Below are 293 nucleotides of genomic sequence, written 5' to 3' on the forward strand. Positions count from 1 at the left end.
GGCTCGGTGGCGGGGTCCCCGTCTTAATTGCCGTTACCGTGCCCGCAGCGCTCAGCGCCGAGCAGCCGGGAATGGCGCGTAACGTAAGGCAAGGTGAGCCTGGCTTCCTCGGCCGAAGCCGCGGGACAGTGCGTTCGTTTTGACTTTATCCCATACTGCCCAGTTCACAGGCTCTGCCTTCGGATCCGCCGCCATCTGGCAATACGAGTCGCTCAAGTCGCGGGTCCAGACCTATTTTGAGGAAGCCCGAGCAGACTGGCTGGGTAAAAAAAGGGCGCCGGAGGGGGGGGGGT

General features: G+C 63.1%; 1 protein-coding gene across 1 annotated transcript in view; it reads left to right on the forward strand.

Annotated features, from left to right (window-relative positions):
• The first annotated feature begins 71 nt into the window (after positions 1-71).
• The window catches only part of PARL (presenilin associated, rhomboid-like), an 11,839-nt gene continuing 11,617 nt past the window's right edge, over positions 72-293 (forward strand). Inside the window, exons 1-2 of the mRNA XM_010287046.1 lie at positions 72-83; positions 164-291. Coding sequence (XP_010285348.1) covers positions 72-83; positions 164-291 — 140 coding nt within the window. The remainder of the gene's footprint in view (positions 84-163; positions 292-293) is intronic.

Source organism: Phaethon lepturus, unplaced genomic scaffold, assembly GCF_000687285.1.
Source record: "Phaethon lepturus isolate BGI_N335 unplaced genomic scaffold, ASM68728v1 scaffold41465, whole genome shotgun sequence".
Lineage (NCBI taxonomy): Eukaryota > Metazoa > Chordata > Aves > Phaethontiformes > Phaethontidae > Phaethon > Phaethon lepturus.